General features: G+C 60.6%; 1 protein-coding gene across 4 annotated transcripts in view; it reads right to left on the reverse strand.

The window, feature by feature from the left end:
* ALDH1L1 (aldehyde dehydrogenase 1 family member L1) overlaps window positions 1-23,771 on the reverse strand; it is a 58,043-nt gene that overhangs the window by 12,040 nt on the left and 22,232 nt on the right. For all 4 annotated transcript variants that reach the window (XM_089305589.1, XM_070051007.2, XM_070051008.2 and 1 more), the window contains exons 7-17: window positions 22,960-23,097; window positions 20,991-21,116; window positions 18,064-18,155; window positions 13,712-13,859; window positions 12,739-12,858; window positions 11,459-11,586; window positions 7,712-7,862; window positions 7,160-7,230; window positions 5,024-5,129; window positions 3,570-3,657; window positions 1,854-1,947 (exon numbers count right to left, since the gene is read on the reverse strand). In XM_089305589.1, the coding sequence (XP_089161715.1) occupies window positions 1,854-1,947; window positions 3,570-3,657; window positions 5,024-5,129; window positions 7,160-7,230; window positions 7,712-7,862; window positions 11,459-11,586; window positions 12,739-12,858; window positions 13,712-13,859; window positions 18,064-18,155; window positions 20,991-21,116; window positions 22,960-23,097 (1,262 nt within the window). The remainder of the gene's footprint in view (window positions 1-1,853; window positions 1,948-3,569; window positions 3,658-5,023; window positions 5,130-7,159; window positions 7,231-7,711; window positions 7,863-11,458; window positions 11,587-12,738; window positions 12,859-13,711; window positions 13,860-18,063; window positions 18,156-20,990; window positions 21,117-22,959; window positions 23,098-23,771) is intronic.

A 23,771-nucleotide genomic window follows, 5' to 3' on the forward strand; every position in this document is an offset into this window, starting at 1 on the left:
AAGGCAGAAAGAGGTCTGTGGGGTGTGGGGTCGTGGCCGCAGGAGAGTCCCGGGGACAAGGAGCTCCGTGCTGAGTCGGGAGCTGCCGGGAGATACTGCTTCAAGGCAAAAGCAACCCTTCTTCCCACTGCACTGTCAGGTGGTAGCTGGGCCGCCCTGGGGGTGACCCCTGAGCAGGGGCAGAGATGCGGGCCACATGTCCTAGAGGAAGGCGCCAGGGAGCCTGAGGTCGGTGGGCTTGCCTGAGCTCCAGCTCTCTGGTGTGCACCTGCCTCGCGGAAGTGCTGATGCCAAAAGCAGCCCCAGCAGTGCTGCCCAGTGCGGATGCAGGGGGCTCTGCCATCGGCCACAGCTACAGCTGCCGCCCTGGGGTTCTGGCCCCACCCACCTCTGCCGACCTGCTGGCAACACAGAACAGAACCTCTGAGCCTGTCCAAGGGCTTCCATGGAACTGGGCATGCGGGTTCACTGAGGCCTGGCCTTGGACCAGGGCATAGGTGAACCAGTGACACAGCCAGGAATGGTGCCCCTGCACGCTTGAGGCTGATGTCCAGGGACTGAGCAGTGAGAGGTCTTCTAGATCATTCCGTCCATGGAAATAGAAGGAAAGCCTCAGATCCCAGCGAGTAAGCAATGGACACTTTCTGGTGGGAGCCACCTTGAAAGAGGACTGACAAGCAGTGAGGGAATTGATCCTGAAACTGACCGCCCGGCGTCTACCGGGACTGGGTTCTAGGGGCTGCAAGGATCTCAGGTCCCTGACGGGATTTGCAGGTAACATGCATTTTGTTCACTCCAACCATCTCTAGACGACTTATATACCTAATACAATACACATGCCAGGAAAACACTGTTACACTGTGCAGGGCACTTCAACAAGTCTGTGGGAAAATGGAATTAAAAGATAAATTGCCTTTGGTACAGAAATGTTTGCAATACCCGAGTTTTTTAAATACCACACATTTTCCCCTCAAACTTGCTCAAGAACCAGTGCACTGTCTAGGGACCAAGCACGAGGAAAGGGACTGCACATGTCAGCACAGACACAATTTTCCAAAATATTTTTGACCCATACTTGGGTGACGCCCTGCTTGCAGAGCCCGCAGATACAGAAGATGGACTGAAAGAGAATGTTTTCGCCTCACTAATCGAGAACATCGAGGCCAGCATTGCGGTGCAGCGGGAGAAGCCCCTGCTGTGAAGCCAGCAGCCCATATCGGAGCGCTGGTTCGAGTCCCAGCCGCTCTGCTTCCAATTCACCTTTTTGCGGACGCACGTGGGGAGGCAGCAGAAGACGACCCTGCAGAAGCTTGGGCCCCTGCCACCCACGGGGGAGACCTGGACGGAGTTCCTGACTCCTGGCTTCGGCCTGGCCCAGCCTTGGCCAGTGCAACCATTTGGGGAGAATGCCAGTAGATGGAAGATTTCTCTCTATCGCTCTCTCTCTGTCATTGCTCCTTTCAAATAAATCAGCCTTGTTTTAAATTATCACTTAAACTTGCCAGCAACACACAAACCAATCAATGAGGCATGTTACGTTTTTGCGTGTGCTAAGATTTTGCAACCAGCGTGTGCTGCACACCATCAATTCAAATCAGCTTCATTTCACGCACTCGGCAGCCATGGGGCTGCTGACCCTGGAGCGGGCAGCCTGGGGCCAGGACCTCGCTGGCGTCAGTGGGCTCTGCAGAGCAGCCTTGCAGGCCTCCTGGGAGCCGGTCATAGGGCTGGCCCCAGTGAACCAGCGCCTGCGCAACACAGGCCCTGGCAATGGCTGGACCCAGGGCAGCTGGAGGCACAGGACCTGGACTGTGGCCGGCGGCCTCGCGTCCCCGCCCCTCGCAGCCACTGACCTCTTCATGATGTGCTTCCCCACCTCCGTGGAGCCCGTGAACCCAATTTTCCTCACGTCGGGGTGGTCCGCGAGCCTCTGGCCGACCAGCGAGCCTGCGGGTGCAGGAGGGCAAGTTGGTGAGGGCAGCCTCGGCGGTGCTGGGAAGCCACCTCCCTCCCTCTCCCATTCACAGGCGGGCTCGGCGCCCCCAGTGCCCGGGGCTCCCCAGGCCTCCCCAGGCCTCGCCGCGTGTCATAGACTGAATTGGGACTCCCCAAGCTTCACACGTTGGAATCCTAACCCCAGTACAACAGATGCAACGGCCCTGGACAACTTTGCAGAGATAATCGAGTTAAACTGAAGTCATTGGGGGCAGTCTGAGAGGTGTCCTTCTGAGAAGGGGACAGCACACCAACACGCACAGGGGGATATGGGTGAGCTGCAGCGAGGAGGGGGCTGCCTGCAGGGCAAGGAGAGAGGCCCCTGGAGGCAGGAGACGGGGTGAGCCTCCCAGTCTACGGCTCTCTGTACTGGTGGCCCACCTATCTCCAGGTAGGCACCGTTCCCTGGAACAACGGTGTGCAGCCGTTCAGCCCTCCAGGCGGGGGGCTCTGGGAGGGTGCTGAGGATGCCTGGCCTGGCCCCAGGGGGTTATGGCATCCTGGGCATTGGAGTTCCAAATGCCCGCTCTCGGGGTGCCCCGGCACGGAGAGCCCTGCCCGAGCTGCTCCTGCTGCCAGGGCGGGTCCCACAGCCGGGGCCTGCACACACCCTGCCCCAGCCTGGCCGATCCCTCGGCATCCGTCGGTCTCCATCCAAAGGGCCCTCGGGGAGGTTTCCCTGACTCCGCTGCCCCCTCTGACCCGGGGCAAGCAGCCCCCTGGAGGCTCTGCCCAGCGTGCCCCCCCCCCCGCCCCCTGAGGGGGTCTCTGCTCGCCCAGAGCCCTGGCCGTGTCCTGAGCCTTCTCCACCTTCTCGGTTCACACAGCCTCTTCCGCTGACCTCGGCCAGGCCCTCGCATGCCACGGGCAGACACGTCAGCCCTAAATCCGAATCTGCAGCAGGCGCCTTGGAATCCACACGCATTTACCCTCCCCCACCCCCACCCCGCCTCTGCCGACTCAGCTCCTGCTTGCTCACTCGGGGACATCTCAGGCCTTCTCAGATTCTACACGCCGAGCTCTCCAACTGTCGCCAGACCTGCTGCCTGCCAGCTCTGCCTGGGGCCCCAGTGTTCCAGCCACCACCCAGGAGTCCCGGGCCCGCCACCCGCCCTGCATCCTGGGGCCCCGCCCCTGGCCCCGCCCCCAGGGGGCAGCGCAAGTGTGAGTGCCCGATTATCTGGGGAACAATGACGAGGACAGAGAGAATCTACGCCTTCTGTCCCAGTCCTCCTTTTTTTCCAAATATTCTTCCACCTGCGGCGACGGAAGCCTCAGAGGCAGCAGTCACGCCGTGGGGGGCCCACCTCACTACCCCCCCCACACACTCCAAGCCTAGAATGTTCTAGGAGGAAATTCTCTCAAACTTCCAAGGGCAGACGATGCCCAAGAAAAGTCATTTATTCGGAGTGCATATTTGCGCATACTCAAAAAAAAAAGCAAATCCTTTCTCCTGGGAGAGGCTCTGAAGGCAAGACCCCTGCCCAGGCAGGGTGATGCCCCGCCCCGCCGTGGGAGCAGCCCGCTCTGCCCCGGACTGTGCACCGAGCCCCGTTCCCACGCACGGCTCTCACCAGATCCCGGGAGGACGTTGACCACGCCCTTGGGGATGCCCGCCCTCAGCGTGAGCTCTGCGAACTTCAGGGCTGTGAGTGGGGTCACCTGAGTGGGCGGGAAAGAAGGCCAGGGAGGCGGGTTCAGAAGTGGGGTTCCGCTGTCCCGCCCAGCCCTCCTCCGCCAGCCGCCCCTCCCTGGCAGGGAGAGGTTGTAGCTTTGGGGTCAGTGTAGAGAGCTGCCCACTCCCGCTGTAGCTCTGGTGGGGATCAAGGCCAGCCCTCCCCCTACCCGGGGGTCTTCATCTCTCCTGCGGGCAGGTGCACCAGGCCGGGCCTCCAGCCGGCACATCCCAGGCACACCCCCTCCCTGCCCCGAGAACTGCCAGCGCTGGCGTGGAGAAGGGGCCTTCCAGGGAGGTGGGTGCTGCTTGCTGAGATTCTGGGTGCACCCCCAGCGCCAGCAGACCTGACTCTCCCTGCACCTGGGTGTGACTCCGGAGACCCCAACAATCAGTGCTTGGGCTGTGCCCCACCCCCCAAGGGCAGAGTGGCCGAATCTGTGGGGGCTGGTTTGGGAGGCACTGGCTACAGGGGGAGTGAGGGTGACCACACCAGGGGCGGCCCCCTTGGCCTGTGAGCAGCCCCCAGGCAGAAGCGGGGGGCCAAGCACTCCTCGGAGAGCAGTTAGGAGGCTCGAGGAAGCACACTCACATACGTTACCTGATCCTCTGTTCAGTGCTTGGTGGAAACAGGGCGGATGCTGTAAATGTTGGCTACGGCCATTGGGATTTCTCTTTTAAATAGCATCAGTGCTCTTGGGGTAAAGGAAGCTGAGACCTGCGAGGCCCCCTGGACACGTGTCCACGCTCTCGGACTTCTTCTGGCCTCCGGCAGAGGGCCCCTTATTGCCAAGGCCCAGATCAAGAAACAGAGCTTCCTGGTGGCGACAGGTGGGGGTGCTGCCTCCAGCCCCAAGAATACCTTCCCTGCTGCCTGGGTGCTGGCTAATGTCCTGCCTCCACCGCCGATCTGGAAGCTTCTGGGTGAGGGGCTCAGGGGTTCCACAAACCCCACCACTCACCGTGCTTCCTTAACAAGACTCCTAGTGTCTACAGCCCGGCAGGTCCAAGACCTGGCACCAGCTTTATTAACAGGCTCCTGGGGCTGCCTGAGAGCCTGGACAAGGGAAACCAGGCAGGGTTCTGCTGTGTGAAACCACAGTGTAGACACGGGTGTCCCAATCCCTGCCACTGCTCACTGACCAACCCGTCTCCACCACCCGAGAGCAGAAAAATGCAGTCGGCATGGGACAGCTCCCGGCATGCTCCTGCACCCCTACCCACAGGAAGCAGCCCACAAAGGCCGGCCCACAGCCACAGCACCTTTCTGCCAACTCTGGCTGGGCCGGGGTCCCTGTGCCGCCTCCCTTACGGAGCAGGCCCGCAGGCCCTGTGCAGGGCGCCCCCACGCACCTGGGCGGGCTTGATCACCACGGTGTTGCCAGCAGCCAGGCAGGCGGCCGTCTTCCAGGACAGCATCATCAGGGGGTAGTTCCAGGGGATGACGATGCCACAGACCCTGCCATGGGAAGGAAGCTGCTTCGTCCCTCCTCTGGGCCCTGGGCCTGCAGTGGAGCTGCTGGCCCCTCCCTCCTCTCCTAGGCCCCGCAAGAAGGAGCCCCAGAGGCCGTGCCCCCTGCCTTTCCCATCCTGGATGCTGCACAGGGCACTGGCCAGGCGGTAACCCTCTTCCTAACTGGACAGGTTCTGGTGGAACAGCCCAGGGGCCGGGCAACACCGGCAGAGGGCAGCAGCGGGCAGGGACAGGTGAGAACAGGGGCCAGCAGGGTGTGGAGAGGGCCGGGGGTCCCAGGGCAGGCCAGGAGAGTCCTGCTGAGGTCAGGACTGGGAGAGGAGAGGACAGGGTCAGCAAGGGCAAGTGAGGCTGCCCGGGGCTCGCGCCACCCTTGGGCTCAGAGCGCCTCCGGCCGGGCTCGTGTGTCTCATGCTCAGAGCGTCCCGAGCCTGGTCTCATCCTGTGTGGCCTCGCCCTCCCCGACGCCTGCAGAGTCGGGGCCATCCCAGCCCCTCAGCACCACGTGAGCCCTGCTCGGACTGTGGCATCAGCATCATCAGCACCAGCAACACCAGCAGAGAGCATTCCTGTACAAGTGGGCGTCTCAGCCGGACCCAGGCAGTGGGAAGCACGTGTGCAAAGGCCAGCGGGTAGGATGGCCGTGGGAGGGGTCTCCAGGGGTGTGGGGCTGGCTGAGAGCTGCAGGCATCCCTGCAGGGTACAGGGCTGGCCTGGGAGCCCGGCTGAGGCCCTGGGAGTAACAGGGTGCTCTGAGGGGGTTAGGAGAGCCGCTGGCCCTGTGCAGACACCTGGGAGGCCCGGAGCAGCCGGATGGGTAGCAGGGGGCAGAGCCCGCAGCCACTGAGTATTTGCAGGGAACTGGGGTGAGGCCGAGGGCAGCTGGTGGGGAGTGCAGAGTCTGCTCCCTAGGGACTGCATGGTGTCCCCTCAGGCTCAGATGCTCAAGTCCTAGCCGAGTCCCTGCAGATGTCACTCATTAACATGAGGTCACCATGGAGTAGGCAGGCCCCTCAACCAATGGGGCTGCTGTCTTTACCAACAGGAGAGCGACTTGGGGCACCATGGCAGAGACTGGGGTGACGCCGCCGCGTGCCAGGAAGGCCAGGGCTGGGAGAGGGGCCTGGGACAGACCTTCCCCTCTGCCAGGGCCTGGGGGAGTGGGAACCGGCCCTGCTGGCACCGCGACATCAGACATCAGCATCCAGAGCTTGTCCTTTAAGCCCGGGGCTGGGCTCCGTTGTTAGGGCAGCCGGGGCACACACCTGCACCTGTCCAGTCGTGGGGATGGAGGGTGTGGGGACTGGCCCTGCATAGTGTCAGAGTGAGCGGGGGTGGTGTCTGCTGGACACACCCCCGCCCAGCAGCTGCAGGTGCCTGCCTTTGGTTGGCTTTGCTGCCTGTTCTGCTGTTAGTGACCTCATGGCTTCCACCCACCGCACTGCCCTGTGGCGTCTGCAGCCCGCACCTCCTGCTCCCCTCCTGCACGCTAGGCTGCCCTGCTCGTGGCTGGACACAAGGCTCCAGGGTGGACCTGCTGCTGCCCAACGACCCAGCCCAGCCCTTCCCACTCCTTCTGTGCTGGCGCCCTCTGGTGGTGAGACAAGGCTCTGCACGCTGGGTTGTGGGTTCTTTGCCCCATTCCTCACACCCAGGCCTGTCTGGGCTGCACCTGTGCTTCTCCTGCTGAGCTGTTCTTCCTGTCTTTGCCTGTTTCAATTTTTTTTAAAAAGAATTTCTTCAATTTTATGCACACTTATTACGATCCTCTTTTCAGATAAGACGTGCCAGGGTACCCTCTGCTTCCCACCACGACCCCGACTGACAGAGGGTGATTGTGGCGACCGTGGGGCTTACTTAAATAATTCTCAAGCTGTCACAGCAGTACCCGGCATGGAGCGGGCACTGTGGGAGTGACTGCAGCAGCTGGATGACAGACATGTGCTGGGAGGAGCCTGTGGGCCCCTCAGGCGCCACGTGGGTCGCCCAGCCCCGTGCCCTGGGCAGGGACTCACCCGACAGGCTCCTTCCTGGTCAAGGTCAAGTTGCGGTTGGGTCTGGCATGGTTGATGGGGATGGTGGAGCCCTGGAAGAAGCACAGGGGGAGGCCACTTGGGGGGGGAGGCTCTGAAGGAACAGGGTCTGGTCCACATCCTGACCCCCCCCCCAGCCCCGCCACACACGAGAGCGGGTGGGAGGTCACGGCGGACAGCCGGAGCCCGGGGAACACGCTGAGTGCTCCTTCCTGCCGTGACGTTCTGTGTCCCAGTCGACATGGGGGGAGGGGGATGATGTGTGTGCGCTGACAGCAGCCACGGGAGCCCCCCCAGAAAAGCAGACTCGAGGCCAGCGCTGCTGCAGCTGGGAGATGGAGGGCTCGGCATGGACCAGCATGGAGCCCGGCCTGGCTGAGCCCCTCACCCCAGCCTTGTGAAGCCCCAGCGTAGAAGCCAGGCAGGCACCCCCCACCCCGCCACCACCACGGGGCCACCAGCTAAGGAACAGGGGCGGCTTCACGGCACCCCGTGGCCGTTGTCGGCCATGCCGCCTGCAGGCCAGAGCCCCACCTGGATCTTGTCGCACCAGCCCGCAAAGTAGCGGAAGGTCTGGATGGACATGCCCACATGCGTCTTCAGGGCCAGTGTGTAGACGGCGCCGGCGTCCAGGGCCTCGATGGTGGCCAGCTCCTCCTGGTGCTGCTCCATGAGGTCAGCCAACCTGGACATGGGGCAAGGGAGAGGCGGGGGTGGGGGGAGGCTCGAGCAGGCCCTGGTGCAAGGAGCTGGGCTCTCCCAGGGCTTGCCCACTCAGCGTACAGCGCGCCCTTGGCTGTGAGAGGGGATGGTGACGGCCGCGTTGCTGGCTGGGCGTGAGGACGCCGCCTGCTGTCCCTCCCTCCTGCCCTCTCTCTTCTGGGGGCCAATTATTTCACCAGGTCACTCAGAGATTGTCCTGGGAGGGGGGCACCCACGTGCTACAGGTAGCAAAGCGATCACAGGCCCGGGAGGCCACTTCCTTCAATCAGGGCAACGCACCCCTGTCTCCTAGGTGCCCACCAAGCCAACAGCTCAGTCGGGGGGCAGGGGACATCCCCACGGCTGGTGTCTCCAGAGGAGGAGAGGTGGCCCCCAGTGTCCACCCCCTCCCGTGCTTTGGTTTCAAATTTTTTTAAAAAAATTTTTATTTCAGAGGCAGAAAGAGTGAGCGAGTGAGTGAGCGAGCGAGCGAGCTCCTATCCACTGGTCCACTCCCCAAAAACCTGCAATGGCCAGGACCCAACTAGGGCCAAAGCCATGAGCCAGGAGCACAATTCAGACCCCTTGTATGGGTGCCACTCTTTCTACGCTGGCGCCCTCTGGTGGTGAGATGAGGCACTTCACTCTGGGTTGTAGGTTCTTGCCCCATTCCTCTAACCCAGCCACTGCCTCCCTGGGTTTGTATCAGCAGGAGCCTGGAGTCAGGTGTCTGAGCTGGGACTGAAACTAAAGCACTCCGATGTGGATCGCGGGCATCTTAACCGCTAGGCTGTGCTGCTGGGGGTGGCGTGTGAGTTATCCCGGAGCCCCTGACTGATTTGGGGGTCTCACACCCTAAGGGGGTGTGGGGATGGGGAAGGTGGGGACCACGGAGCCAAAGCCATGAGCAGCTTCCACAATTGGGCACAATGGGGCCCAGAGCAGGTGCAGGGGCAGAGTCAGGCCCTCCCCCGTCCCGGTCCCCACCCTGCTCTGTTCTGCACATGGGCCCCCAGCCCTGCTGCTGTCTGAACCCACCTACGCCCTCCAGGACCCCAGACCACTATGCATGGCACTTAGGAAGATGCGGGGATGCTAGGCTGGGCTTACCAGCGCTGGTCCTTCTCCACCTTCCTCCTGGGCCCCTGGGCCTCCACCCCCTGCCCCCCCGCCATGGCTCTGACCCAGGGACCCCGGTAGGGCAGGCCTGTGTGGGAGCTGTGGGAGCTGGCCCCTCCTCCTGACCACGTGATCACCGGGACTCTGAGAGCATCTGCGGCCTCCCTGCCCCTCCCCCACCATGTAGCAGTCGGGTGAGGGCCTCATACTTTGCCTCTCCCACTGCAATGCAAGCTCCCCCCAGGGCGAGGGAGGCTCTGGCTTCCTGCTCCCCAAGGCGTTCCCAGCAGCCAGCGTGTCCTGGGCACGTGGGAAGCACTGGGCTCAGGAAGCCATGGACTCAGGGAGCGGACACACGGGTGGAAGAGCCAGGCTTGTGCTGCCACTGCTGCCTGGGTAAGGAGATCGAACGTGTGTGTTGCTGACTGAGCAACCTGAAACTCCAGCACTGGGGGCTCCCGCCAGGGGTATCGGCGGGCCTGGGGTTCCAGCAGGAGCAAGGAGAGGTGAGCCCACTCCCTGTGAGTAAATGGGACCCCTTAGCTCCGCAGCCCGCAAGTTTCCACACGTCCTGCTACTTTCAAGTGGTCCAGGCAAGCACACCTGTGATGGCCAGGGGCCAGCTAGCTTGGAGTGCCCACTGGACCCCGTGCACGGCCGTGGCCCACAAGAGGGCGGGGCCTTGCCGCTGTCACTGCCTGTGGGGGTCCACAGAGGTGCAGGTGCCCCGCTGTGCTGTGAGCAGGGAAACTGAGACAGGGTGTTTGGGAAGCCCCGCCTTCCATGGCGAGAACCCCCCACGCCCCCGCCCCATGACCCTGTCCTGAGATGCCCCATCTGGCTTCCTGTGTGCTGAGGCTCCTGTGCACACATGGGGACTTCAAAAACGTCACAGAAAACGCGTGGCATGGCAAACTGTCCACAGATTTCACCCTTTTTTGTACCAAAAGAAACATTTCTCTCCCTCTTTCTCCCTCCTTCTCTTGCTGTAACTGCCTTTCAGATAAATAAGAATCTTAAATAAATCCATTTCCCAGGAGCTTCTGAAGTACCTTCTTATCTTTTCTTCTACACAGGCCCGATGCTCGTAGGCAGTGTCCCCTGCGTGGCGTGCGACGTGCCCGGGTCATCAGTCCAATTCCCAGGACGCGCTTTGCAAGGGACACTACGCAGGCAGCCAGGAGGCTGCCGAGTGGGGCTGTGCCATTGCCTGCCGGGTTAGCTGGCAGCCTTAAATGTCAGCACCATTTTTTTTTTTTTGACAGGCAGAGTGGACAGTGAGAGTGAGAGAGACAGAGAGAAAGGTCTTCCCTTTGCTGTTGGTTCACCCTCCAATGGCCGCCGCGGCCGGCGCACTGCGCTGATCCGATGGCAGAAGCCAGGTGCTTATCCTGGGGTGCAGGGCCCAAGCACTTGGGCCATCCTCCACTGCACTCCTGGGCCACAGCAGAGAGCTGGACTGGACTAGAACCCGGTGTGCCAGCGCCGCAGGCGGAGGATTAGCCTAGTGAGCCGCGGCGCCGGCCCGATTCTCCCTTCTGAGTCGTCCTCCCCAGCTGCTCCCCAGCGCTGCTCTGTCCTGCTCCTGAGATGCATTCTGTGTCCCCCAGCACCCACAGGGCCACGCTCCTCACGGAATCATGGGAGCCCTGCAGCCTTTGGCCCCACCCTGTTCCCCAGGCATCTCTGCCCAGCTGTGGCAGAGCCAGGAGCAGGCAAGCCTCCTCTGAGGGGGCGGGGAGTTTGCCCAGGGCAGGGACCTGGCCACCAGGAAGCTCCATGGCTCTGGAGACCTCGGTCCACCATCAGGGAGTCAGAGCTCAGAGCCTGCAGCCTGGGCCTCATTTTCGCCAGGGGTCAGCAGGCGTTATGACAACCCCAGCCACCAGATGGCAGCAGAGTGTCTCAGGAAACCAGGCTCTTCCCATCAGATGTCCGAGGGGCCAGCGCAGGTACCCTTGGCGCATCCACTCCACGGGCTCAGCGGAGGGTCGTGGGCGTTGAGGTTTACAGCTTGGTCTCCTGGAGTTCTAGAACCTGTCACCAGCCAATACCTTCCTGGAACCAACGGGCCCTTCAAGGGGTCTGGAAGGCATGGCAGGCTGAGTGCACCTGACGGCCCTGGCCCTGGACTTCCCCAGCCCCAAGAGCCTCTACCCCTGCAGCCCACAAAGCACAGCCTCACCCCTGCACCTCACCTCCACCGGCACAACTGTCCCAGAAGCCACCCTGTCTGCTGGCTGAAGCCTTGTGCTTCTCCAGCCCCTTCCTCGAAGAAGCCCTTTCTGAGCCTTGGGCTGGGACACCCCCCCCCCCCCGCAAGTTTGCTATTCTAGCCTTGACCTCCCCAGGGGCCGCCCCTCCCAGGAGGGCCCCCAGGAAAAGAGGCCTTGGCCGGAGCATCTGCCCCGCCCCCTGCTGAAGCTGGCGCTGGCTGACAGGTGGGGGCTGGGCTCTCACCTGTATAGGAGCCGGCCCCGGTCCCGAGCACTGATCTTCCCCCATAGTCCGTTTTCAAAGGCATCCTTCGCTGCAGCTACGGCCTTGTCAACATCGCTGGCCTGGGCCAGGGACACCTGGCAGATGACCTGCGGCAGAGGCGGAGCCGTGAGTGCCCACCCTCGGCCCCACACTCACGGATCGCTCCCTCTCCACGTTCACGGGGCTCCACGCAGACAGGACCCCCACCCCACACTGACTTCCGGCCGCATGGGCAGCCCCGGAGGGGACGCCTGGTCTACAGGGACATGTGATGGTTCGTGCGTGAAGGGAAGAGGGGCTTGGGAAAGTCTGGTTGCGTCTCTGCCGCCAGCAGCCATCTCTACACACTCCCCGCAGACTCAGGCTGCAGCTATGGGGCTGAGGAGTGGGCTGGGGAGGAGACCCAGAGACAGGGCTGCGGAGCGGGCTGGGGAGGAGACCCAGTGACCAAGTGAGTACAGCCCGCAGTCCTTTCTGAAGGGAGATAGATGGGGGTGACAGCCCATGCCATCTCGGATCCACACCTGGTTCTCCACCCCATTCCTGCCCTGACCACGCCCTTGACCCTGTGGTGCTACATGTGGCCCAACAGGTCTGGGGATGGGAGGAGGAGGCACCTCCATAGCTGTGCCCTCCCAAGGCCCCAGGGCCCGCTGCAGCCCTGTCTATGCCAGGCTGCCATGGACGTCCCAGTCCTGAGGGCACTGTCCCATGTCGCTACCTTGTGCCCACCCCTCTCTCAATCACTCTTTCTTTGCGAGCCCTCCCAGGACCTGTTTGGAGGGCACTACCCATTTCCTGCAGGGGCCTGAGTGGGCCCACAGGCTCAGTGGGCGCCCACCAGAGTCAGTCTCAGCCACGGCGCCCACTTTCAGATACACATGCACGTGCACCTCCGTCGGCGTGCTGGCCCACGAGGGTGGGAGGGTGACGTCATGGTCACGGATGCCAACAGGCACAGGACTCAATTCAAGAGAGAATTTCCGGATGGCGGCGGGAATACAAGATCCAGAGGTGGCGCCCGCACAGAGACTCTCACGGAAGGGACAGGGCCAAGGGCCTCACCTCTCCTGGGGAGTTTAACCTCTGGCCCCAGGCGAAACAGGCTCAAGAGCTGCCTCCCCCAGCTCCCCTCCCCCTTCTGTGTTCTTCTCCATGATGCTTGTTCAAGCAGAGTCCCGGGGCCAGGACCCCAGAGGCCGGGGCAGCGGGAGCTGAATGGCAGGTGGCGTAGGAGGTGGCGCGGGGCCCGCACTCACACTCTCGTCCGTCGGGTTGATGGTGTCGTAGGTCTTGCTGCCCTCGGCATCCACAAAGGCCCCCCCGATGAAGAGCTGGTGGGGCATTCGCAGAGTCAGCTTGTTCACTGCCTTTTCCACCTGGGAGGGAAGGTGCAGCTGCATCGGTGGCCAGCACACAGCCACAGGGGGACAGAGGACACACACACAGATGGACACACACGTGCAAGGCCAGGGCAGCTGGGCTGCACCCCAGGGCCTCCTGGAGCTGCTTCTGGGCACGACGGGAGGAGGGGAGGGCTGAGACCACGCCTGCGGGAATCCCAGCTCTGCCATGGGCGACTTCCGCTGCTGACACAGCGGGCCAGGCCGGGCTGCGGGGTCCTCAGCCCCCAGGAAGCGCCTGAGGATGGCGAGGCCCCCAGAAGCCACCAGATAGGCCACACCACCCACCCAATTCCTCTCGATCCGAATTCCATGGCGAAGGCAGGAGCCTCTGGGACACCCTCCCGACTCCTGAAGTCCACCCACAGGTCAGCCATCCACAACCCCAAGGCCAGCCTGGGGTCCACCCTGGCCACCACTTACGAGCCCTTGTTCCAAACCACCAGCCAAACAAGCCAGCCCAGGTCCATTCCTAAGCAGGTGCGAGCCTGCCCAGGTACCCCAGGGAGGTTTTCCCAGAAGGTCTTTCCAAAGTAGAACTTGCTGTCAGTCAACGCACGTCCACGGGTGAAAGGTGGACGCACAAGGTCATCTGCTCTCCTGACTGGGAACTCTCCTGTTTCCATCCGGGCATCGCATCTTGGGATGCAGAACTTGACCAAAAACCTGAGCCTTAGACAGCTACACCTGTGCTGGGTTTACCGCCTGCCCAGCGCCCCCAGGCTGGCCAGGCGTGGGAAGCCAGAGGGTGCCGGCTTCCTGAGCCCCCGGTGTCACCCTGGACCCACGGACACGGGCGCCTGGGGTCTGGAGGCCGTGCGGGACTCACGTAGTCGATGACGCACTCGCCCTCGGCGTCCTCCCGGCGTAGCTTCCTCACTAGCAGTTGGATGAAGTCCCCGAAGGTGGTCGCCATGTACACATCCTCGTTTTCGAGCTCCAGGCCATCACACAGCTCCTTCACCTCCTCCACCAGCCTGCAGGAAGGAGAGAGATCGATGCGGGCGCGGGACGAGGGCTGGAGACCCCATCTGCCCAGCATCACGGACCAGGGCCCAAACACATCCATTCGGGGCTCCGTCCCGGCACCCAAAGGGTTAACAGCCCAGGCTGCGCTCCCAGGAGGCCTTGGTTTCAGGTTCTCATTTATCACTTACTAATGCGTGACCTTGGGTGAGTGGCTAATATGTGACCTTGGGCAGGTGGCTGGTGTGTGACCCTGGGTGAGTGGTTAATTCTTTGAAGTCTTAGTTTTCATAGCTGTCACACAGAAATAATAATAGCTCCTCTACCATCAATAAGCTAATGTGATAACCTATTCATCATAATAGCTAATAAAATAGTAATAATAATCTTTGAAAGACTGCGGTGGCGTAGCAGGCTAAGTCGCGGCCAGCAGGGCTGGTATCCGTATGGGCGTCAATTCGAGTCCCAGCTGCTCCACTTCCGATCCAGCTCCCGGCTAGGCCTGGGAAAGCAGTGGGAAAAGCAAGGGAAGATGGCCTGAGCGTGTGGGCCCTGCCAGCATGTGGGAGACAGGGATGGAGCTCCTGGCTCTGGCTGGGCCACTGCTGGCTGCTGCCACCATCTCGGGGAGTGAACCACAGGATGGACCATCTGTGGGCCCCTCTCGCTATCTCTCCGTAACTCTGACCTTCAAAGTGAACAAACAAATCTTTTAAAGAAGAAGGAGGAGGAGGGGAGGAGGGAGGAAGAGGAGGAGGAGGAGGAAGAGGAAGGGGAAGAGGAAGAGGAGGAGGAAGAGGAGGAGGAGGAGGAGGAGGAGGAGGAGGAAGAAGAGAGTTTTTGAGAAGTCACCCCTGAGGAAGCTCAGCTGTGGGAATTACCAGTCAAGGATGGTCACTCTACTGTGTTCAATACGCTCCATGAGCTAAAGGAAACCAAAGGCACAGGACCAAAGGAAACGAGGAAAATGATGCCTGGACAAGATGAGAACAGCAGGAGAGAGAAATCACAGTGAGAAGCCAAGCAGAGACACCTGCACTGACAAACCCAGCAGAAGCGAGAAACTCACTGGGGGGGGGGGGTGTGTGTCAAGGGCAACTTGCGAAGGAGGGAGGAGGACCTGCAACCTTGACATGATCCAGGCCGAGCAGCAGAGAAGACAGAATGAGAAAAGGGGACAGAGCTACTGCGGCCTGTGGGCCACTAGGAAACCCACCGGGGTCCCCATCCTAGGGATGTCAGAGACGAGAAGACGCACAAACAGACCGAAGAAGCATTTGAAGAAATGATGGGGGGCCGGCGCTGTGGAGTAGCGGGTAAAGCCACCACCTGCAGCGCCGGCATCCCATATGGGCACTGGTTCTAGTCCTGGCTGCTCCACTTCCCATCCAGCTGTCTCTATGGCCTGGGAAAGCAGAAGATGGCCCAAGTGCTTGGGCCCCTGCACCCACATGAGAGACCAGGAGGAAGCTCCTGGATCCTGGCTTCAGATTGGCTCAGCTCTGACTGCTGCGGCCATCTGGGGAGTGAACCAGGGGATGGAAGATTCTCTCTCTCTCTCTCTCTCTCTTTCTCTCTCTCTCTCTACCTCTGCCTCTGCCTCTTCTTCTCTCTCTGGTAACTGTGACTTTCAAATAAAATAAATCTTTTTAAAAAAATCTTCCCTCTCTGAGGAAGCCCAGGACTATGCCCGTCCATGGGGTACCATCAACTCCAAGCTCCAAGGAAGGCCCACACCCCTACACGTCAGAGCTAAGCGAAGCCGGGGACAAAGAAAGAACTCAGAAACCAGCTAGATAAGTGACTCGTTACGTGCAAGGGACCCTTGATGAGATTCAAAGCCAATTTCCACTAAAAAAGAAAAAAAAAATTTAAAAAACCACAGGGGTCAGAGATGACGCAGGGAGGTTGTGAGAAGAAGCGTGATCAGGATTGCTGTTGTCTGTTATAAAGCAAGTTTTCAAGAATGAAGGTGAAATCGGGTATTTCCAGATAAGTACAAGTTCAGGGAGGAGACCTGCCCTGGGAGAAATAAAAAAAAAAAAAAAAGGAATCAAGAATAAGCTCTTACTGCCTCCTGCAGCACCCTCACCCCAGCCCTGAGCTGCCTGGTTGTCCGCACGCCCCAGGAGCTCTGTGGCATCATGGGGTGGCCCTGAACCACTTTTTAACAAATGCGTATTTTGGCCTTCATGCCGGCCCCTGCTGACTCATCCGAATGGAACACTGGGAGTTCACGGTGCCCTGCCTGGTCCTTTGAGACTATGGCACACGGCACACACCCCCACTCCTACCCCCCCCCCCCCCCCCGCACTTGCCTGCTCCATCCCCGAGACCCTGCCACCACTCGGGAACAGGCCTAGTCGGGTCACTGCGGGGACATCCGAGGCCAGCCAGGCCCCCACTCACCTGACATCAAGCTCACACCACAGGCTGGTGGGCCCAGCTGCCATTGGCTGAATGTGGCCCAGATTGGCCGAGCCGGGCACCCACTGCACCGACTACAGATGCTAGAGCCACAGGCCAGGGAAATGGCGCTGCTGGCCTAAATCACTGCATGGGGGGGGCAGTTTGTGACCCCCACGGAGTCTAATTAACATACATCCTCCCCGGGATCTCGCTTCTTCTCCCTCATCAACCCTTCCCAAATCCCTCTCCGGAGTGGGTTGCATGTCTCCAGATGGGAGACACACAGCCCCACCTCTCGTGTTCGTCTGCTGTCGTCCACATGAGGGGCGGGGGCTGTAGCCAGGAAGGCTTCCAGTTGTTCCATTCAGCTCAGAGGGGCACAGCTGTGCTGCTGTCCACGCCCACAGTACAGATGTTAACCCGCTGCACCACAGCGCCGGCCCCAGCACAGTGCAGATGTTAACCACTGTGTCTTTCCTCCACAAGTCTGGGACACAGTCACAGTGGCCCTTGCATTCACAAAGATCTGGGTATCACACGGTGGGCTTCAACCTCACACACACACACACACACACACACCCTGGCTCTGGGCACACCCCTCATGATCACCACTGCCCAGAGGCCGGCGGGGCATTGTGAGAGCATTCCACCAGTGTTCAGAACCCGCTGCTTGGTTTACACCGGAATACTCCCCCTGGAGGCTCGGGCTCATCTGGACTCTCTTACAGGCTGAGAAACCTCTGCTTGCCCTGGTAGCTGCCTGCACTTCTATCTCTGCATCACCTGTTTCCGACACGTCCCACAGCAGCCTTGGCACGTCCCAGGCGCCAACTTTCTCCCTTCTTTCCAGAGACGTGAGCTGGAGGGAGCTGACACAACCCCTGGCTAGGGAGGCGGGTATGTGACCCAGCTTTGGCCACACCGAGCGAGCATCTCCCTGGCCGCTGACTGGTTCTGTGGGGGCCTAGGACTGTGCAGAGCCAGTGAAACCACAGGCAGGACCTGTGTGGAAGCCGCCAGGGAAGGGGATGTAGAGGTGAGACATGAACTTGGAGCCGCTGCTCAGCCATCTGGTCACCACGCAGACAGTGACGCCGACACAGGGCGATGATGTTATGACATAATTTGAGGTTTCAGATTCATCTAAAGAAAGCTACCCCGTGGGGTTTTTACTCCCTCCCTCCCTCCTCTCTCTCTCTCTCTCTCTCTCTCGTTTAAGCCGATCAGTAGGAAGTCATCATCACTGGCAAGCCGAGGTGCACTGGTGCGTCCTGCACCCCTTCTTTGTACGGGTGACAACGCCTCACTGCTGAATGACAAGCGGGACCCGTCCCATGAAGGTCAAGGGCAGGCCAGCCAGTCCCTGTGGCCTGGGGAACCACAGGAAGACAGACTTCGGGGCTGCTGCTGCTGCCTGTGGCTTGACCGAGGGCTGGGCGACACGAATCAAACTGCCCAGACCACTCACTTGAGATCTGTGCATTTCACTGTACATAACTCACACTTCAAATTGCACACTACAGTCATGGTTCCCGTACGCCTCTCTGTCTCTCGTCTTCCCCACACCCAGCTCTCCAGGCTGTCACGTCTGCTGCACTTCCGTGAAGTCCACGCCGGGGTGGCCATGAGCAGGTGCTAAGCCTGCAGTGCCGGCTGGGCAAGCCCTCCTGGGGCAGAGACGGCAGCGTGCGGGTGGGTATGCCCGCCCAGATGATCCAGCCGCTGCATGATGTGGGGTCTGTCCACTGAGACCTGCAGCCATGGGCTCAGCGATAGAGAGGGGGCCCCTGCACCCCCGGGCCTTACCGCACGACGTCCACCGATGCAGCTCCCGACTTGAAGAAATCGGTGGTGTCCTCCACCTCTGGGATGTTGGGGAGGATCCGCTGCCAGGTGCTCTGCGAAACAAGGCCCCGTGAGCGGCTGGCTGTGGGGGGCGGGGCTGGCCACCTGCAGGTGTCCGCGGTAGGGTCCCAGAGCCAGGCGGAGCTCCCCCCCGGCCCGCCCCCTCCAAGGTGCTGCCCCTTCTCCAGCTCACTCTGTCCGAGGCCCACCTCGCCTCCACCCCCTGCTTCTCCGGGGTCCCCAGGGCAGTCCAGGAGGTGGGATGATGGCCGAGGACAAGGAAAGCAGGGCCTCGCTGCTCCTGAACCCACGTCACATCGGGTCTCTGGGTTTCTGTGTCCCCAGCAGGACCCAGACACGTGGGAGTTGCAGGAGTGTGGGGCACACGGATGGGCGCGGGGACCTGGGACTTCCCAGCTGCTGTGCCCCTGTGACCTGTTGCTTCTGAGGCTCGGCAGTGCCCCAGGCAGCTGGGAGGGGAGCGTGCAGAGGGCGGTGCACGCTGAGTGGGCAGCACCCATCCAGTGGGCTACAATGGGACAGCTGCTTTCTGGACAGGCTCCTGGCCAGGCCTGGGCCTCTGCACACATGTGCGCACCCTGGAAGCATAGCCATCCCCCCAGACCAGCAGGGAAGAGGCTCCAGGACCCTCCGCAGACACCCAGATACACAGATGCACAAGTCCCTTCTATAGAGGGGCGTGGGCTGTGCACGGAGCCTGCACACATCCTCCCACAGGCTTCACGGCATCCCCGGATGCCCTGTGACACCTGCAGTGTAGACACTGTGTGACCAGCGCCCCTGGGGCCGGCTTTGTCCTCCACGAGATGGACCTGCGGCTCAGCTGCCGCGGTTTTAGGTCAGAATCCTTGGAGTCAGTCCTAGCTCCTCCAACAGGTGACAGGCGACAACCCCCAACCCCCATCTCCAGCGTCACCATGCCACTGAAACCCCAGGGCAGGCACAGAGCAAGCGCCTCAGGAATATTTGGGGACGGAAGAGTCTTTTTTTTTTTTTTTTTCCTAACAGAAAGTCACAGTTCAGATTTCCAATGAGGCAGCTGCTAGCTTTCTGTGTCCCTGGAAAGCACACAGCGCCCCCTGCAGGCAGTGCCCAGCTGTGGGCCGCTCCCTCCAGCGCAGCCCCCTGCTTTGGGCTTCAGCCACAGAAGCCCCGCTCCGGCCTGCAGTGGTTCCTTAAATACAAGAGGTCCCTGGCTTCTCAGGGCTTCGGCACCTGCTGTTCCCCTGTCCTGGTAACCTTCCCTGGTCCTTTCTCCCGACTCAAGCCTCAGCTCCAAGGTCCCCTTCCCTGTCCCCCAGTCTCGGGGGACCTCCTTGCCACCACTGTGTTATTTGACTTATGGCACTGCCCAAAAGTGCTGTGTTCACCTGCTTTGCTGTATGTCGGCTCTCGGCCCCACGACAAAGGCATGCAAGCTCCATGTTACAGTCTCCGCGCCTGCCATTGGCGGGGCCCAGCTATTATGATTCTAGCAAGTTACAGGTGGCCTTGATGTCCGATGCTCCACTTGACTTGACCACAGTGCCAAGGGGAGAGCCACTTGTTGGTAGAAGCCGTACACTGAACGTGGAGCTTTTGCCAGCCAGCAATAGGCAAGGGGAAGTTATTTTAAGATGCTGGTGGCAGCAGCAGCCACAGAACCCAGGCAGTCTGGAGATCACCCAGGGAACAACCAACGCTCTACAGTGTGCGGTGTTGCTAACCAGGACATTCAGCCGGCTGGTTGTCTTAGATGCATTTCGGATGTTTTTCAACTGATGTCGGGCTTACGGGGCCACGACCCCATTGTAAGTTCAGGAGTATCTGTAGTTGAATACATGAATGAATGAATGGCTGAGGATTGACCCACCAGCATCCATAACGTTCAGTATTCAAGCACCACTGCCTGGAGGGAGGGGAAAGGATGAGGAAGAAGGAAGGGGCCAGGAACAATTTCTGGAAAGTGGCCACTGATCCTTGTGCAGGTTGTAGGGACTGAGTATCAGAGGAGGGAGCACCCTGCAGCAGCCTGGGGTGTGGGGAGCAACTGGGAGCAACTTGGACTAGACTAAGTTACTGGAATTAAGACTTATTCTATGCATCTGCTCTCCCGCAATATGGCGCTGGGAGAGGAGAAAACAGCTTCTACACAGCTGCCTCCAGTTCAACCAATAAACAGCAGGACCTGCTCCTGATTGGAGGAGAGCAGCGTACTCGGCATGTGGGCAGCCGAGTTGGGATTGGTGGAAGAGGACTATAAAGGAGGAGAGAGACAACATGCACCAGGAACATCTAAGGGGACCAGCTATCTGAAGGAACACCTGTGCAGCCCCCGAGAAAGCCGGCCGGCGGTATGCCGCTCCCCCGCGGAAGTGGGGAAAGTGGCAGGGGGAACCGCCCTTCCACGGAGGTGGAAGGGTCGGTAGCCAACCCGGGAAGAACCAGCAGCAAACCCGGGAAGGGCCAAGCAGACAAAAGAACAGCGCAGGGTCCTGTGTCGTTCCTCCACGAAGAGGGGGAGCGACACTGGGGGGCACAGCTGGACTGGAGCCACGTCTACCTGACCAGGAGTCCCTGGTGGTCAGGGCCCAGGATGCCCCCTTTGGGCAGCCATTCTGGGGAGTCCCTGTGCACATGTTCTCACCAGAGGGTCATGGTCTTGGCCCTGACCTTCAGACACCCCAGGGCCTCCTGCTTGGTCTGCTTAATGCTGACAGTGCCTGGAAGAGTCACTCCAGACAGATCTGATTGCAAGGCCCCAGGTGCCAAGGAGAGAGGGGCCCGGGGACATCAGGACGCTCCACGACACCAGTGGGATTCACACAAAGCACACACACAGTGTCCAACCCGCCCAGCTGTACAGCAGCCCCGAAGCCGCCCCTCACCCGCACAGCCTCTGCGGTGGCCAGCTCCTCCTCGGTCAGCTCCAGGGCGCTGCTGGCCGCGCCCTTGAAGAACTGGGCGGCTGGGATCATCTTCCCGTCTTCCAGCTGGATGTTTTTCACCAGCAGCTGCGGGGGGAAGCGGTTCAGACCCAGGCAGGGCTGAGAGGGATCCCATGGGGCCGGGGGCGGGGCGGGGGTGGGGTTCCTACGCTGGGCCCCAAAGCTCAGGATCAGGAGGGAGCAGGGGCCCCAGACCTATGACAAGGAGAGGGGTTCAGTGCAGGGAGGCGGCTGTTCCCGGGGCGCAGAGGCTCCTGCCGAGCTCGTGCCTCCTCCTTGGTCCTCAGTGACTCCCGCCACTGCCACACTCTCACTTCCTCCTTAGTGAAGTGGCTTTCCTGTTTCCATAGAAACGGGGTCTGATGTTCAGGAAAACCTAGCCGAAGTGCCGCACGGAAAGTTAATTAAGAAAGCTGGTTGCCCGGTCACCCAATAGCTCCTAGAAACCCTGCAGGAACGTGTGTGTCTGGGACACAGAGCACAGAGCAGAGGGTGGGAGGCAGAAGCCAGCACCTCCCACAGACCGGGCCTTAGGAATGGCAGTGGTGGCAGAATGGGGCTCTGGAAACTTCTTAGGTCTGCCATGGAGTCACTGGGTTGAACACACTGGGTGAACTGTGCGTTAGGAGTAAGCAAACATGCTTGCACGGCCACCCCGCACTCAACCCTGGCCTCTGTACACCAACATGGCCGCCAACCCAACTCCACAGAGTGCTGGGAGCCATTCTGCCTGCTACCCTTCTCTCCCTGCCCTGTTGTCTTGGCTGAGACGTCGCGGGGTACTGACAGTGGCTGACGTGGCCAGGGAGTGGCCCTCAGGTCAGAACTGTAGGGTGTCAGTCTCAGCTCTGCCACCGATGATGAGCTTGGGGGACCTTGGGCAAGGAATTCAAATCTGTGCACTTCAGTTTTCTCCTCTGTAGCACAGTTATCATATTAATACTTATAAGAATATTAAGTTTAGGGGCTGGCACTGTGGCAGAGTGGGTTAAGCTGCCACCTGCAGCATCAGCATCCTATATGGGCACCGGTTCAAGTTCTGGCTGCTCCACTTCCGATCCAGCTCCCTGTTAATGTGCCTGAGAAAGCAATGGAGGATGGCCTGAGTGCTTAGGCCCCTACCCCAACATGGGTGACCCAAAGGAAGCTCCTGGCTCCCGGCTTCCGTCTGGCCCAGCTCCAGCCATTGTGGCCGTTTAGGGAGTGAACCAGCGGAGAGATCTCTCTCTCTCTCCATGTCTTTCCCTCCCTCTCTGTAACTCTGCCTTTCAAATAAAATAAATAAATCATTGAAAAAAGAATATTAAATTTAATGCACATAAACTGTTTTGAACCAGTGCTCGGTGGGGCGGGTGCTGAGGCACAGTGAGTTAAGCCACCACCTGGAGTGCCCGCATCCCATATCTGTGTCCCCGCTACCCCACTTCCAGTCCAGCTTCCTGCTAATGCAATCCTGGGAAGCAGCAGGTGATGGCTCAAGTACTTGGGTCCCTGCCACCCAGGCGGGAGACCAGATGGAGTTCCAGGAGCCTGATTTTGGCCTGGCCCAGCCCTGACCTTGGCGGGCATTTGGGGAGTGAACCCCCAGATGGATGATCTCTGTCTCTCTTTTTGTTGCTCTGCCGTCACCCTGATTCCAGGTTGTCTGACACCACTGGGGTCTCTGGGCTTAAGGCAGGGGGACGAAGTGCCTGCCTTCCCAGGATGGAGAGGCGCTCAGGGCCAAGCTGGTGGTCAGGGGCTAGCCTGGGGTTGGTCCCCTGGGTCTCATTTTTTTCCTTTTTTTTCTTTCCAGACTATCCTGGGGTCTTCCTGCAGGACTTGAGCTGGGGCTGGGGGGTGGGGGGCGGTAAGGAAGGTGGTGGCCTTGAGTGGACGGTGCAGCAGTGACCCACGGCAGCACCCTTACCATTTTGTCATCATTGCCGAAGAGGATGAGCCCCGCTTTGGTGACCAGCCCTGGCCGATGGGCTCCTGGGATGGGCAAAGGGTCTCCCTCAGGCACTGAGCCTGGGACGGTCAGGGTTGAGTTGAAAAACGTCAGCTTCTGGCAAGGGTGGAGGGGATCAGAGAACAGGAGTGAGAAGTGGCCCTGGAATGCATGGAACACGATCTTGCACCACTGCACACACTTAAACCCAGAGTTCTCTGTTGATGGTTAACGGACAAGTGCGAATGCTTGATGCATTAGGGTGGGGCCTCCGGGAAGCGATCGGACTGGACCAGATTACAGGAAGGAGCTCAGGACAAAATCACGAAGTTTTGATAAGGAGCCTGTGGCCCCCATGTCTCCCGCTTCCTGGCTCCCAGCAGCCTGGCAGAGCCATGCAGAGGGGCCCAAAGACCCTTCACGCTGGCCCACAGCCTCAGACACTGGGGATGTGTCCAGGCAGGACCCTGGGGAGGCCACCGTGCCCCGGCCACTCGGGTGAGGATGTGCTCACGTCGGTCAGTGAGAGCAGCACAGACTTCCATGCACCATCCAGCTAGCGGGCTGGGGGGCAGGGACCTGGCCAGTCCAGGGCTGTGCGGAGGACAAGGCTGACCTAAGGTTTGGACAAACCTGCAGGAGCCTGCGAGCCCCAGCTCCGCCCCCTACTTTCAGCACCTGGCCTATTGCTGCCCCTCCCCTGCCTGGGGCCAGATCCAATCAGGGCAGAGGTCTTTATGAGCCCCAAGCTGAGACTCGGAATATTTTACAGTCAGTACAGCTGGACCCTG

The sequence above is a fragment of the Oryctolagus cuniculus genome, chromosome 10, assembly GCF_051225735.1.
Source record: "Oryctolagus cuniculus isolate XC-2025 breed Fujian yellow rabbit chromosome 10, ASM5122573v1, whole genome shotgun sequence".
Lineage (NCBI taxonomy): Eukaryota > Metazoa > Chordata > Mammalia > Lagomorpha > Leporidae > Oryctolagus > Oryctolagus cuniculus.